Source organism: Mobula hypostoma, chromosome 2 (genome assembly GCF_963921235.1).
Source record: "Mobula hypostoma chromosome 2, sMobHyp1.1, whole genome shotgun sequence".
Classification (NCBI taxonomy): domain Eukaryota; kingdom Metazoa; phylum Chordata; class Chondrichthyes; order Myliobatiformes; family Myliobatidae; genus Mobula; species Mobula hypostoma.
Genome location: NC_086098.1, coordinates 121,260,270 through 121,273,322, shown reverse-complemented (window position 1 = coordinate 121,273,322; position 13,053 = coordinate 121,260,270). Strand labels below are relative to the sequence as shown.

General features: G+C 40.6%; 1 protein-coding gene and 1 pseudogene across 1 annotated transcript; one reads left to right on the top strand and one right to left on the bottom strand.

Annotated features, from left to right (window-relative positions):
* Positions 1-8,737: 8,737 nt before the first annotated feature.
* On the bottom strand, positions 8,738-10,239 carry LOC134342432 (cold-inducible RNA-binding protein B-like). The gene has a single exon (XM_063040553.1). It carries the CDS (start codon positions 10,149-10,151, stop codon positions 9,690-9,692), a length of 462 nt encoding a protein of 153 aa, XP_062896623.1. The 5' UTR covers positions 10,152-10,239; the 3' UTR covers positions 8,738-9,689.
* A 66-nt stretch (positions 10,240-10,305) lies between these two features.
* On the top strand, positions 10,306-11,461 carry LOC134342433 (cyclin-dependent kinases regulatory subunit 2-like; annotated as a pseudogene).
* The last annotated feature ends 1,592 nt before the right edge of the window (positions 11,462-13,053 follow it).

Sequence of the window (13,053 nt, the reverse complement as noted above, 5' to 3'; positions counted from 1 at the left end):
ATATCAAGAAACATGAGGACAGTGATGGAAAATGGTGTCAACTTGGACGATTAGCCATAACCTTCATAGTCTCAAGATCACAAAGGGCTATTCTTGCTTCTATTTGTTATTCCTCTGAATTGGAAAATTGCAAAGTTTTCCAAACTACTACCAACATGTGCAGTGCCACTTTCTTTCTCAACTTATCTAAATATTTATGTCAGACAAAAGTATCACTCGTTATTAAAATAAACTACTCCACTTAATGGTTAATATCATGCATTTTTTTCCCTTTCTCTTCTGGCTGCATTTGACACCCTTTCCTTCAACTTTGTAATGCTATATGCATTTTAAACCTCCAAATTAACTTTGATTTCCAAGACCCACTCCTGTTTATCCTCATGCCATTTAATTCTACTTCACAATATTTTCACGTCCTTTAACCACCAACTCTTTCATAGTTTCTTCCTTTGTATATTTACCAGTACCAAATTCCTATACAATGATTACCCTAGTCAGTACATTCAATGTCATGGAAGATGCAGATATGAACTTCTTCCACTGCTCCAATGCAGACATACTTCCAAGCAACTTTTTCCAGTCAACTTGTAGAAAACCACATTTCCGCATGAAATTTGACTTCCCTTCATTCCTTTTATGTTTGATGTATTTTACTTTCTATAACAATACTTCATCTAAAGGAAATAATAATAGCTAGAGACAAATGCATTGCACCCATGGATCCTGAGTGCAAGAAGCAGCTTTATTTTGAGTTGTACAAGAATAGCATGTGCTCAAAGAAATGAATGTAGATTTGAAGAATTGGTATATCTATGCAAAGAAAATGCATTAAGCTTTAAAGGCAGTTTAAAATGCATTTACTTTATTTGGAGATTCCGCTTGTCACCGAACACTTTAACAAACCTATACAGATGTGCCGTTGAAAGCATCGTGACTGGTTGCTGTCATAGTCTGGTACATCATCTCCTCAATGGAACATGACAGACCATTTGACAATCAATAAAACCATATTCACTACAATCTAGTAACACTGTAACCCCTTTAACCACCTTGCACTAAAACAGATCTTTTTGTATTTCTAAGTACTCTTATAAAATTTATGTAAGAGAAATCTGCCACAAAAGATCACCAGGCAGAGAGAGGAAGTAAAGGTCATTCTCAAAGACTCCTTGTTAAAAAAAGATGCCACATTCACAATAATTTGGGAAGCCATGGGCCCACAACTACTAAAAAGGCAACAACATTTGGGATGCACTGAGCATGGTGGCCATGAGTCAGTAGCACCCACCTTAAACTAGCAGCCGAGTTATCCTACTTGGCTCTTCCTACCTTCATGGTACAGTCCAAACACCACAATAGTTTCAGTTACCCAAGAACTCTCAAAACTTACAAACTTGCATGGAAGCAAGTAATCCTTAATCCTGAGTAATTTTTAAAGTCAATGGCACCAAATTAGAGGTCAGACTGGTTGCACTTGTGATGCATTTTTGAGGGCCACTCTTTCCACGTTATGTTGCTTGACTGAGTTTACAGTGCTCCTGCTTCTTCTGCAATACCTGGTCCAAATATCAAGCCATAATGAAATTGAAACATTGAACCCACTGGCTGTAATCAAAGCTAACATGGGGGTGGGGGGGCAGGGAGAGAGCAATTGTGGCTGTTGGATGCTAGTCACATTAAACCAGTGGATGCCAGTCACATAGCAAAAAAAGCTGCTGGAAGAACCCAGTGGATCAGATAGCAGCTGCAGAAGCAAAGAATTTATTAAATGTTGTGGGTTAATACCCTGCATTCCTTCACTATCACTGTCTGATGTGCTTTCTCCTCTACTTCTCCCTTTGACCCATTTTTTTTTTAAAAAAAACAGATGCACCACACCCCGATTTAGCAACTGCTCCGTCAAAGACCAGAGTTGTGATCCAGTCCGTTATAAACTAGCCCCCCTTCCAGTAAATGCTACACCTCTCGCTGCCTCAGAAAAGCACTCAACATAATCAAGGAGCACTCCCATTCCGACATTTTCTTTTCTCCCCCCTCCCACTGGGCTCAAAAATGATCTCCCATCTACTTTGTCATGGTGCTTGCAATTTGTCTAACTACACTCCACTATTTAAATGCAACACAATTCCACATTGCTTTCCTTTTCACTACTCCAATATACTTGTGTATGAAGTGATCCACACATAAGGCACAAGGACCTCATATGAAAATCTGAAGAAACACACACAGGAGCTGGAGAAACTCAGCAAGTCAGGCAGCATCGATGGAGGGAAAAGTACAGTCCGTGTTTCAGTTCAAAACCCCTCATCTGTTCTGAAGTGTCTTGACCCAAAATGTCAACCGTCTTTTCCTTCATAGATGCTGCTTGATCTGCTCAATGGAATGATCTGTCTAGATGGCATGCACACGAAAGCTTTTCACAGGATCTTGGTACAAGTGACAATAATATTTTCAAACTCTAACTGCTACTCTAGCAATAGCACCAATAATTTCAGGATCATCTCATAATAAGCCTGACATAATCAGATATCTTATTAAATTTATTACATCATGAAGTCATGTGAGACCATTTGTTGGGGGGCAGGGGATAGGGTTGAAGCAGCAGCCCATAAGGATAAAGGTTGAATCTACCTGGAAACACCAGACTGGTGGTTACACCCAGATCACGCACCATTCTCACAGGGAAAAAAAAGACTACAAGTTTCAGCTAATCAAGAATATTAAATCAGAGGCAAAATGAATTTCTCACATCTGATATTTAACTTGAAGAAAAAAATTCTACCAAGTTTAATAAATCTGATGTGTCCTGCTAAAGGGTCTCAGCCCAAAATGTTGACTGTTCATTCATCTCCATAGATGCTGGCTGACCTGCTGAGTTCTTCCAGCATTTTGTTGTCCCTCTGCACTTCCAGCATCTCATGGTTATAATATATCCAATAGCTAAGCCATCTGCAGGTAAAAAGCTTCTCTGCACTTTATCAATGGTTAAAATACTGAGCATTTATTTGACATAAAACTTACAATTTTCAAATCCAAAAGGCAAAATTTCTGACGAAGAATTTGGGACGATGACACACAAATACATTTATTTGGTAACCAATTTATTACAACACGCTTGTATCAAAACCATCTGGAGTTCAAATTGTGTCAAAATGTTGGAGGGACTCAGGCCACCAAGCAGCATCGAAGGAGGGGAATAAACAATTGCCATTTTGGGCAAAGACTCTCCATCTGGACTGGAAATGAAAACGACAGAAGCCAAAATAAAAAACTGGGGAGAGAGGAAGCAGTACAAGTTGGCAAGTGATGGGGGAGACCAGCTGGTGGGGGATGAGGGCTGATGGAAGAAGCTGGATAGGGATAGGTGAGAGGTAAAGGGCTGATGAAAAATATAATCTAATAGGAGAGGACAGTGGACCATGGAAGAAAAGGAAAGAGGACAGGAACTAGAGGGAGGTATTTGGCAGGTGAGAAGGGGTGAGGATAACCAGAATAAGGAATGGAAGAGAGGGGACTGGTGAAAATTTACACAAGATAGAAAAATCAAAGTTCATGTTATTGGGCTGGGGGCTACCCAGATGGAATACAAGGTCCAACACGACCTTGGCCTCATTGTGTTGGCCGAGGACAAACATGTCATAATGGGAATGGGAAATTGAATTGAAATGGGTAACCCCAGAAAAACCCTGCCTTTTGGGTGGATGGAGCAAAGGCGTTCAACAAAGCAATCCCCCGATCTTCATCAGGTCTCACCAACATCAAAGAACCTGCACTGAGAGAACCTGATAAAATAATAGATGACTGAACAGACTCATATTTGAAGTGTTGCCTCACCTGTAAGGGCTGTTTGGGGCCCTGAATGGCAGTGAGGAAGGTGGTTTTGGCTGGTGGATAACTGCCAGGTGGGAAATCAGTGGGGAGGTATGAGGGGACAAGGGAATCATGTGAAGAATGATCCCAATGGAAAGCTGGAAGGTGGGGGGGGGTGGTGAAAGAGGGAAGTGGAAGAAAGAGTGGGAAGATGTGCTTAGTAGTAGGGTCCTTTTGGAAATGGCAGAAGTTGTGGAGAATGATGTTCTCTTTATTCATTCCTCACTGTGGTCACCTTCTCATTCTCCTCACCTCCCTATGGTTTGACACAGTTATTGGCAGAATATTAGATGGCAGTAAGGCAGCATAAAGGAGAAAGACATTATCAGCATGTTGACTGGCGTCAAAAGAACAACCTTGTACTCAACATCAACACCACCAAGGAAATGATTGTGCACTTCAGGAAGGGGAAATTGGAGAAAACATACAACAGCCATCACTGAAGGGTCAGCTATGGAAAGAGTGAGTAGCTACAAGTTCCTGGGCATCAATATCTCAGAGGATTTATCCTGAGCCCTGAATACAATCATGAAGGCTGCATCACAGGGGCTGTACTTCATTAGGAGTTTGATAAGTTTTGGTCCACCAAAGACCCTAGAAGATTTCTACAGATACAAGAATGGTGGAGCATTCTGATCACTGCTTGGTATGAAGACTCCAATGCACAGAATTGAAAATGTGTCCAGATTTTGTCTTGCACTGTACTGCTGCCGCAAAACAAATTTCACTGATGAAAACCTGATTCTGACCTTTCTCCATTTTCAATGTCTTATTTCCTAGAGACCCTATGTACTCACCCACCAGGTGAGTTAAGGTGAATTTGGTTTACTTATCTCCCTCTGATGCTGTCTAAATCAACATCCCCCATTTCCCTTTCCAGCCCATTGTTACAGGAAACAAACTTACAATTTCCTATACACACTACCTCAATGACAAGAAACCCAGCCCTATCCCCACCACACCATCTTGCTCTGTTGCAAAAACAAAACTAACCTATCACAACTTTGTTCATGACTGTTGTTTCCCCAGTTCTGACATCCTCTCCACTGTCACCGCATCTTTCCCATAATCTGGTGACTAGAATTTATGCCCAAATTGCAGTCTACTGCTTGTGAGTTAATGCTTCTTGTGCAATGTTTAGGCTAATAAAGACCAGTAGCTGCATGCCTTTCTTACCATATTGAATTTGCACACTGCCATTTCCATTACTGGTTGATGCATCTTCGAAGGTCCTTGTTCCTCCACAGTGCAGCTGGGTTTGTAGCAAAAAACACATTTAACTTAGAATTAACTCAACATTAAGGGGTCGGGCAACTGTATGAAGTTTGTGGCCTTCACTCAAAAATTGACCAAGTATCATATCGCAATTGTGCAGAAACATTGGCTGCAATACTGATGAATCCATAGGGGAGGAAAAAGGTGCCCCTCATCCTGATGCAGGGTTTCAACCCAAAACAGCAACCATCTCTTTTGACTCCATTGATGCTACTTGATCTAGCTTATAAAAAAAATCTTGAATGGGTTTGTTCTGGCTGGTCTACCAACCACTTCCAACTGGAACAATACCATTCAAACCACAGGGAAGTTAGTGAGAATGGAAGTAATATATTAAAGCTACAGACTATTCAGACTGAACTATATGCTAAAAATTTGGGGTATTATGTATTATGAAATAATGAACATTATAAATCAGAATCAATGGGACACCTCTGATGACAGCCCTCACAGATTTATTGCCAATATAGTCAAACCAGGTTTTAAAGCTGCAGACATGACATTAAGTTCAAATGATCAGATCTTGGGAGAGTAAGTAGGATGTGTAATCAGAACTAGATAGAAAAGTTTGGTGAAAAATACAGAAAAATAAACAGAATTTCAGAACCATGAGAGAACAGCCCAAGAGCAGTGGCAACGTGGAGCAGCCAAGTTACAGAGCTCCCCAAGGAAAAACCAAATGCAGACAAGCATAACAAAGAGAGCTGTGGGTAAGGCTTGGGCACAAAGGTCATCTACACGGCAAGGAATAGGAAGGATAGAGAAAGAATCCTAGGGATAGAATTCCAGGATCCAATGATTCTGACTGAAACTTAACCCAGAACAATTAAGTATTCAACTGTCCACACAAGTATTTTAGTTGTAAAACTGCCTATTAGATGCAGTGATGGCACTCAGTAATGTACCTCAGGATCTATGGATTCAAATTGAACGGTACTGATCCAAGGCTATTAAACTAGAGGTGCTCAGTTTTTCCATTCCCAATGATGCTGTTTGACTGATTAAAAGTTTCATTTGCTCATACCTCAATTCTGGGATTCTATGCCCCCCTCTCCAATCGTGTTTGCATTCATCTCCCTCTATTAACAAGTCTCCACAACCAGCATTATGAACAGCATCAAGTCTTCAATCTTGTCAGAGCTCTTTTTCACATCTTGAAAGAACTGCTTACTCAATGCTCAGCTCTGAAAAGTATTAGTGTGAATTCTTCATTTACTCTTGCCCAGCTGATTTCCTGCAATTTTTTACTCCAGATCTAAAGTAACTGCAGTTGCTTTATGATGATTGAGGACAACTTTTAATGAATCTATTGATAAACATGGAAAATAAATAAAATTGCAGTCCAAGTTAATAGCTAGAAAATCAAGGAAGTCAGAAGCATCGGTGTAAACAAATCAACATTTCAGGTCAGACTTTTTGTCACTCCTAAAAATCTCTTGTAATTGTATTAGAAGGCTGAGCTGATGGAAGTCACTACAGGAATTAAAAATGAACCCATAAATGATTCACAAGGTAAAAGGTAGTACAGTTTTTGAGAATCAAAAGGTGAGAGAAGTTGAGTAAACAAAGAAAGTAGTACAAGAGTTACCAATAGCAGTTGTTTCAGTTTTGAGTTGATGGAAATCACGCTGGTTTAGACAGACCTTTGTACGCATTCAGAAAGATCAACCAGATTGGAAGCTGTCTGAACAATGTGAGATAATTTTATTTAAATAAAAACAGCCTTCTGTTGAGGGATCATTTTACAGAAGCTGGATTATGTGCATCATAACTATAATTAGTAAATAGAAACTGAGATTAGGAGTTGGTCTCTAACAAGGAAGTAGAGTCATGAAACATGTATCTGTTCACATTTAAATTGATAGTGCTAAAGATAATTCCAAGGTAATGAATGATTTAATAGGGAAGGCTCACGAAACAACCACTTTAGCCACTCTGATCGATGTAGCTTGCATTTAAATACTAGCTATCAACAATTTCAGTTCTAATTTTATACTGGATTCTAATAAATGAAATGTACCTAATATAAAGTATTACAGGAACATTTTAAAATTCAAGACTAGTCTGAGATAGAAAGTTCAGTGATTGTGTCAGTTAATGTTGCAATGCCATGACAGTACAACTGCACACATATATAGCTAGGGTGCCTAAAACCTTTGCACAGTACTGTACAGTATTGTCGACGAGAAGTGGAGAGCAAGTTTGTAAATCTGGTGGGAGCAAAGGATGTTGGGAATGGTGAGGGTAGTGAGTCACAGGAGGGCGTTGGACAGGAGTCATGAGTGCCAGGGGCCAGTGCAGACACACCCAGCCTGAGTCACAAGGCAAGGTAATTTGATTCCGAACAATCGGTTAATTGATGATTACAAAATGTCTCTCTGATGCTTTCTGCTCCCTCCCCTTTTCGAACCATGATTCCCCTCTCCCTGCCCCTCCTCACTCAGTCCACACTAGACTCACAAAATCAGCTTTGTCACTCACATCATTTTTTTTTCCGTGTAGTACAGTGCAATACATAAAATTACAGTACAGACATATTAGTATCTGACTGATTGCCAATGGTCTCCTTTCTGTGTATTCTATTTATAGTTTTGTAGCACAAGATCTTCAGTGCCAAGTAGCATTTGTTCCACCAAACTGCTTAATGTTGGCTCTCTCCAACAACAGGATGTGACTACCTAGCACCCAACATTCCATAGTATTGCCACCCAGATCTCACCATCAAGACCTTCAAGGTCACCAACTTTGAGACTTATTTTGTCAAATAAGCTTTTATTTCATTGCAGAGACTGATATCATGTATTTTGTCATGCAGGAGTTCTGAATCTTTCTGCAAAAACATTCACCCTGAACTATTCAGGTTTCTCCAAGACCCTCACCATTGCCTGGACCCTTGATGGTTGACTGAATGCTTTCCACAACCCATTCTGCTAAATCCCACTTTTACCACACGACTCCAAGTGAACATTGTTTTGGACCCTGGTTTACCCATATTTAAACTACTAGCACACACTAACTAGTTTGCTTGTAAATGCAATCTTCTTTTCAATGGAACAGATGCAGAAAAGCCCAAGCAATTGAGGGAACTTTTATCACACATTTTCTGGTCCAGGACCACTGTCTCTATTAGTTCAATAATTCAATACAAAGGTTTATTTAACAATCCAATCCATAAAATTTCACATTCAGTAATACTAATTAGCTATCACGAAGCCAATAATGTTCACTATATGCCACCAAATGACATACTGTGAACGACATCAGAAGATGGTAATTTGCTAATATTTCTGCATTATAAAGAGTAACTAAACAGCAGAAGGTTAAAATATAAAGAGGAATAATGAATATAACAATTACATTTGTCTGCACAGCCTTTTTGATAAACACAGCCAAAAGATATACAAGTTCACTCAACTAAATATCCAGTGCTCTCTTTACCTTAGATTTGGCAAATTCTTTCAGGATCACCTCCAAATCTTCAGTAGCACAAGGGTCATGTTATCAGGACGAGATATGTTTAGCAAGAAAGGATCATCTTCAGACTCACCTCCTCAAGAGTGAATTTGAATGGTTTATAACAAAGACAAGTCACTAGAATACCTGAAGCTATTTTATTTCAGATACATCCACTGGCAAAGATTGGTCTCCCAAGTGGCAATTTGGTGTCCAAATGGGCGTACTAGCCGATGAAAGTACAATATAAAATGAATTTTAATGTATACAGTTTTCAATAAATGTTTCAAAATAAAAGACCACGATCGGCTTGCTTTCCAAGAGGCCTGTGATAAGCTGCATGACAGAAGAGCTGCTCTGTAGTCGATTTTCTCATTATGTTTTAGTGACAAGTGACTCAGCACTCGGGTGAATGTTGGCAAAATACAAACAAGGTTTCTCACTTAAATGAATGGTTTCTACAGGTTCCATGTTACTGGTCCAAGTGAAAGTAATTAAAAGGTTACATTGCGGGACGTTTTAAGATTTTTTTTTAAAAAGTGTTCAATCCTCATTACCAGATAATTAAGTCAAGAAAATCGGTCGATCGATCAAAAGTAACTCGAGCGATCCGTATTCCGAGACCAGTCATCTTTAAGGATAGCAATCATGAAATGGCCGGGAAGTGGGAATTAAATAGTTCTCCGCCCGATTTCGTTCTTTGCGCCGCATGGAATTGTGGAAAGAGCTCACCAGAAAGCAAAACGATTTCGACAAATTCCAAAAGGAGCTCACGGAAGGAGACTAGGGCAATTTAAAATCATCAACATACTGTATACAATGATACAGAGGCTCCGTGGGTCGGATTTAAAAAATTATCACAGAAAACCACGTGGCAAGCGAGGTTCAAAGTCGAAAGCCCAATTTAAGGAAGACCCCAGAACAAACAACAGTTAACAAGATTAATCATGACAATAGTCAAAACTGGGTTTCTAGCATTTTTTAACATAACAGGCAAATCAATTCATTCACAGCGGCTTTCTGCGGTTCCAGGAGCCGCTCGCTCAGCGGCAGGTGGATGAGAATCCGGCACCATCAGTCGCTCCAGCCCCTCAGTCATAGTCTCGGTAAGAGCGGCTTCCGTAGCTGCTGTAACTGCCCTGGCTCCGGTACCCACCCAAGTAGCCGTCACGCTCGCCCTGGTCGTACCGGCCTCCTCCGCCATAACCGCTCCTCTCGTACTCCCAGCTACCACTGCCTCTTCTGCGGTTACCATATCCGCCACCGCCTCGGACTCCGCCGTAACCACGACCACCTCCCCTCTTCTTCTCGGCTTGACCCACTCGGATCTGGCGGCCGTCGACGGATTTGCCGTTCATGGCCTGCAAAGCGTCCTTGGCGTCCTCCGGGTTGTCGAAAGTTACGAAGCCGAAACCGCGGGACGTCATGGTCTCCCGGTTCTTGATAACTCGCACCTCGGTGATCTGCCCGTATTTGGAAAAGTGTTCTTCCAGGGCCTGCTCGTCCGTATCGAGGCTAAGGCCACCAACAAATAGTTTCCCCTCGTCCGACATGTTAGTAACGAGCTGACTGCGCACCTCACTCGCTGACAGGGGAGCTTAAAATGGCGTCCGGCTCTTCGCTGCACCACACAAAGAGGAAGAGAAGGCCGGAAGTTGCGTCACGCAAGGGAAGGCGGAAACCGCCCACCCGGAAGCGGACCGCCTGAGCATTGGTCAGCTGCAGAACCGGTGCCGGAGACAGATAAGCTCGAAGGTTAACGCTTATCTACTGCTACCGCAATCAACAATAGTAATAATAAACCTGATTCTGAATATGTATTACATAGAAACGGGGTCACCAGACATGTAATTCAAAGCACACTGAATGCTCCGCTACATCATCATGATCGCCATAAAATCTGTAGATGCTGGAAGCACAGAGCAACACACGCAAAAAGCTGGAAGAACTCAGCCAGCATCTACAGTATAGAGAGAAATAAACAGGCGGAGCCCAGGCCCGTAGTGATCATGGACAATTTATAGGACATCTAACATGGTGGAAGGCGAGACGAGTTCATTTCTATTGTTAAAGTGCAGCGAGATAGGGCGCCACGGTAGCGGAGCGGTTGGCGCGTTGCTATTACACTCGGGGCGTTTCAGAGCTCAATTCTTTTCCTTCTTTTGACTTTTAATGGCGGTTGCCAGTCCCGCTTAAAGGCGCATTATACCGGCACCAACTGGACTGGGTGTGATGTGGAGCATTGGGGGAAAATTACCCCCAAAAGCCCTCTAGTTTACACAACCCAGAAAGACGTTTCCAGCAAGATATAAGGGGGGGGGGAATTAAGCATTGTATGCCCAGTTCTAAGACGTGTCAATATATTCTTCCTTTCTTGTTTTACCTCCTTCTCCCATAAACCCAAAAGCTTTATGTATTCTGTAAAGATGTCTCCCCTTATGCCTATTATTCCATAAGACTAGCCATAGCCCCCTAATTCTTAACCCTACCAACTACCGAGCTTCTGATTTGCTAAGTAGAAGGTCTATATCCGGTCCGATTCAAATCGCCTCGTGGAGCTCTGCAGTTGGAACTTGTGACGGTTATTCAGAGCCGTGTTGTCACTGCTTAGACTACATTGAGCAGGTAGGCATGTCGAACAAACAAATGTACTACTCGGACAAGTATTATGATGACCAGTACGAGTAGAGGCATGTTATGTTGCCCAAGGAACTTGCCAAGCAAGTACCAAAGACTCATCTTATGTCTGAGGATGAATGGCGGAAACTGGGTGAGCAGCAGTCTGGTCCATTACGTGATGCGTGAACCAGAACCCCACATTCTACTGTTCCGAAGACCTCTCCCCAAGGACCAGGAAAAATAAATCTTCAATTTCTGGGACTTCATGTAAATATTGTAGTATTCAGTGAATACATTAAAAGTGTACAAATTCATTCAAACCTGCATATGAGCTGTATTCTAAACAGCAATAGAGTTCATTGTGGTGCAGCGGGTTTAGACTGCTGTGAGACATATTTAAAAACAAAAGACAAGGGGTCAAAATGATGTTGGTTCCACTCTTTTTTTAAAAAAAGTGTAGTCCCTTCTGTTAACTTTTTCTGTAAACTCCATTTTGTTTTTTTGATTGATACAGTTGTGAATTTAAAAAATTCTGTGAAATGTTTGATGAGCATCCAACAGTAAATCTGATCTATAGCTAGAAAGACCTGTTTTAAGACTCATCAAAACCAAAAAGGAATCTGAACAAATTATAACTTTGTAAGGGCAAATTTCCTCCCCCCACTGTAAGCCTAAAATGATGGCAACCAATTCTGCTATACATACTGACAAATGGTTAGTAAGTCGTTTCTTTATCATTACATGTAATTTTGGCACAAAAACACCAACACCATCATTTCCAGCTAAATTATCTTTTGATCTATCTGTAAAATGGTTAACATATCATAATTTTCTTTAATGTATTAATGAACCAATAGATTCTCAAGCATAACAGAATCCTTAGACTTTATTAAATTGTGTAACCTGAAATCAACTAAAAATCATTGGAAAAAGACAAGATGGGGTTTCCAAAAAAGCAACAGTGGGACATATTGCATTATCCAACAACAAACCCATATTCCTAGCATGATAAGAACCCAGCCACCTAAAATTATAAACACTCTTCTTGTGATGTTCCCAACTGTCCTCCACACCTTTAACAAGGTGATCATTTCTTTGTCCCCTCAAATTAATCTACTATGTTAACATCAACATCAACCTCTGCAACTGTAACGGTAATTGTCCCAATTCAACCCAGTAAAGCCAAAACAGGGGACAACTTTATTGCACCTCAACACAGTCTTAAAGCCTGTGCTTGTATCACATCCAAACATTTTAAAGTTGAAAATGAAGCTGATCCATAAGACACACAGTCGTAATCAAGAACAGAGCTAATTAAATTAATAAAAATGGTCAACTAAGATTTTCGTGTAGCATACCAAGAACACCTACATAGACACCTGAGAATATTTAATGCTCCTTTACATTTAGCAATTATTTTACTGAAATGATACTTCCATGTCAGCTTGGTATCCATCCACATGCCAAGATAGCTTACCACTGACACTTCTTCAAGAGTTTAACCATATAATTTCAAAGCAAGTGCAGGTCTATTAATCCTCTTTGTAAAACATATAACGAGTATTAGCCACTGAAAGCTTAAATCCCCATCTATTTGCTCACTGTTCAACTTTATTAATCACTAATAGCATTCTATATAGGGTAAAATTGAAATTTCTGCCTCTAATCGATAAAGCTCCATCATCTGCATATGGTTTACCCACCCTGGTACCTATTTCAGAGAATATATCATTAATCATAATATTAAACAATACAGGTCTATAATACTGCCTTGTGGGTTCCCATGCTCTGTCTCTTAGAAATTTGAATATCCCTTACTGCATAGACCATCCTTTT